Source organism: Dictyostelium discoideum, assembly GCF_000004695.1.
Source record: "Dictyostelium discoideum AX4 chromosome 6 chromosome, whole genome shotgun sequence".
Taxonomy (NCBI): domain Eukaryota; phylum Evosea; class Eumycetozoa; order Dictyosteliales; family Dictyosteliaceae; genus Dictyostelium; species Dictyostelium discoideum.
The window spans coordinates 3,036,271-3,038,770 of NC_007092.3; the positions used below are offsets into that span (position 1 = coordinate 3,036,271).

Genomic DNA, 2,500 nt, shown 5'->3' on the forward strand with positions numbered 1-2,500 from the left:
CACCAACTTATGATAATAATGGTAAGAGATCAAATACAAGGGAACAGAGAATTAAGGAAAAGCTACAAAAGGAGAGACATCAATTGGTTGTAACAGCACAACAAATCAATCCAACCTATAAACCACCATCAGATTATCAACCACCAAATGAGAAGAAAACTAGAAAGATCTACATCCCAATAAAGAATCATCCAGAATATAATTTCATTGGTTTAATCATCGGACCACGTGGTAACACACAAAAACGTATGGAGAAAGAGTCTGGTGCAAAAATTGCTATCAGGGGTAAAGGTTCATCACGTGATGGCAAACCAACCAAACTTCAATTTCAAGAGAATGATGAGTTACACGTTCTCCTAACTGCAGACACTGTTGATCAATTGGATAAGGCGGAAGTGTTGGTTAGAGAGTTTTTAATACCAGTTGAGGAGGGTAAGAATGAACATAAACGTCAACAACTTCGTGAATTGGCTGAAATGAATGGTACACTTAGAGAACGTCCTGCTTACATGGGTAATCGTAGTTGGACACCTGTCGATATAAAATGTGTTCAATGTGGTGAAACTAGTCATCCTTCCTCTGATTGTCCATTACGTTCGAATGAATCAAATCAACAATATATCGAATCTGAATATCAAAAATTCATTGATGAAATGTCTAAATCTTTAGGTTTTGATATTAGTATTTCTCCAAATCAAAATGATAATTCTTTACAAAATATAAATTTAAATAATAATAATAACAATAGTAATGGTAATAATAATGGAAATAATAATGGACGTAATTTTAATAATGATACTGTTGGTGATATGGATGAATCACCTCCACATCATACTCAATCACACTTTCAACAAAATTCACCTCAATTTGATCAACAACAACACCAACAACAATGGAATAATAATAACAATAACAACAACAATAACAATCATAATAATAATAATAATAATAATAATAATAATAATAATAATAATAATAATAATAATAATAATAACAATAATAATAACAATAATAATAACTTTTCAAATTATAATGTAAATATATTTTCAAACATTAGAAAAAGAAAACTATAAATGAATAATTACTAATACCCAATTTTGTTTTTATTTTTCTACAAAAAAAAAAAAAAAACTATTAACTAAATAATTTTAGAATAATAATCAATCTTTTTACAATAATAATAACTCACCATATGGCCCTCCAAATGGTGGTTCTCCTTATGGTCCACCAAGAAATACGTACTAACAAAATAATTAACACCTAATAAATTAATATAAATACTAACCTTTTTAAAATAATGTTATCCAATTTTGTGTATTTTTTTTTTTTTTTTTTTTTTTTTTTGTTATTATTTCAGTTTTTTAATTTTTTTTCCTAAAAGTATGGAAAATTTTGGTTTTACTGTTTTTCTCAAGGAAAAAACTGAACCCTAATATTATTTATGACAAATAAAAAAAAAAAATAAATAAATAAATAAAATTAATCATCTTAAATCAATTTATTTCAGTTTAGAAACACTTGTATATTATTAGTAATAAATAATAATAAGTACAAAAAAAAAAAAAAAAAAAAAAAATTATTTGTTCTTTAATATATTATTTTTAAAAAATATTTTTTATTTATTCCTTTTTTTTTTTTTTTCTTTTCTTGTTTGATGGTTTATTTTAAAAACCTCACACATTATAATTTATTTATTGTTTTTTATTTATTTATTTATTATTTATTTATTTATTTATTTATTTAGCTATTATTATTAGTTGTTTTAAAAATACAAGTTGAATTTTATTATTATTATTATTATTATTATTATTATTATTATTATTATTATTATTATTATTATTATTATTATTATTATTATTATTATTATTATTATTATTATTATTATTATTTCTATTATTATTATTTTAATAAGTTGTTTAATTCCAATTTTAAAAAGTTTTTTTTTTTTTTTTTTTTTTTTTTTTTTTTTTTTTTTTTTTGATAAACCATTTAAATATCTTTTCTCGCATTAATTTTATCAATAATATTTTGTAATGGTAACATTTCTTTTTTATCAACTAAATTAAATTCTTTAATAAATAAATAAAAATGACGGAATGCTGTATTTAAATGAGCTTCAACACCCAAAACTGATACTCTATCCATATGTGAATAATATATGTGTGCATAAACCCTAAATAAACGTTTAAAAATTGCTTTAATTGTTGGTAAAAAATTCTTTGGCATATCTTCTGTTGGTTTAGTTGGAAATATATCTTCATCATCTAATTGTACCTCTATATATATATATATATATAAATATAATAATTTTAATATTATTTATTAATAAACAATGGAAAAAAATAAAATAAAATAAAAAAAGACACTAAGTGGAAAGGGGATGATGAATATTATTAAAAATACATACGAATCCATGTCATTAAATAATCAACATATGCTGGTGCAGAAACTCTAATTGGTTTTTTAATTTCTTTACCATCTGCCCAAAGGAATTCATATT

General features: G+C 22.3%; 2 protein-coding genes across 2 annotated transcripts in view; one reads left to right on the plus strand and one right to left on the minus strand.

Moving 5' to 3' along the window:
- sf1 (CCHC-type zinc finger-containing protein) overlaps positions 1–1,245 on the plus strand; it is a gene marked incomplete at both ends in the record, with an annotated part of 1,714 nt that extends 469 nt beyond the window's left edge. Inside the window, 2 exons of the mRNA XM_629002.1 lie at positions 1–1,034; positions 1,153–1,245. The exon at positions 1–1,034 is cut by the window's left edge and continues 90 nt beyond it. Of these exons, the coding sequence (XP_629004.1) occupies positions 1–1,034; positions 1,153–1,245 (1,127 nt within the window). The remainder of the gene's footprint in view (positions 1,035–1,152) is intronic.
- A 744-nt stretch (positions 1,246–1,989) lies between these two features.
- mobC (Mps1 binder-like protein) overlaps positions 1,990–2,500 on the minus strand; it is a gene marked incomplete at both ends in the record, with an annotated part of 960 nt that continues 449 nt past the window's right edge. The window contains 2 exons of the mRNA XM_629003.1: positions 1,990–2,276; positions 2,408–2,500. The exon at positions 2,408–2,500 is cut by the window's right edge and continues 93 nt beyond it. Coding sequence (XP_629005.1) covers positions 1,990–2,276; positions 2,408–2,500 — 380 coding nt within the window. The remainder of the gene's footprint in view (positions 2,277–2,407) is intronic.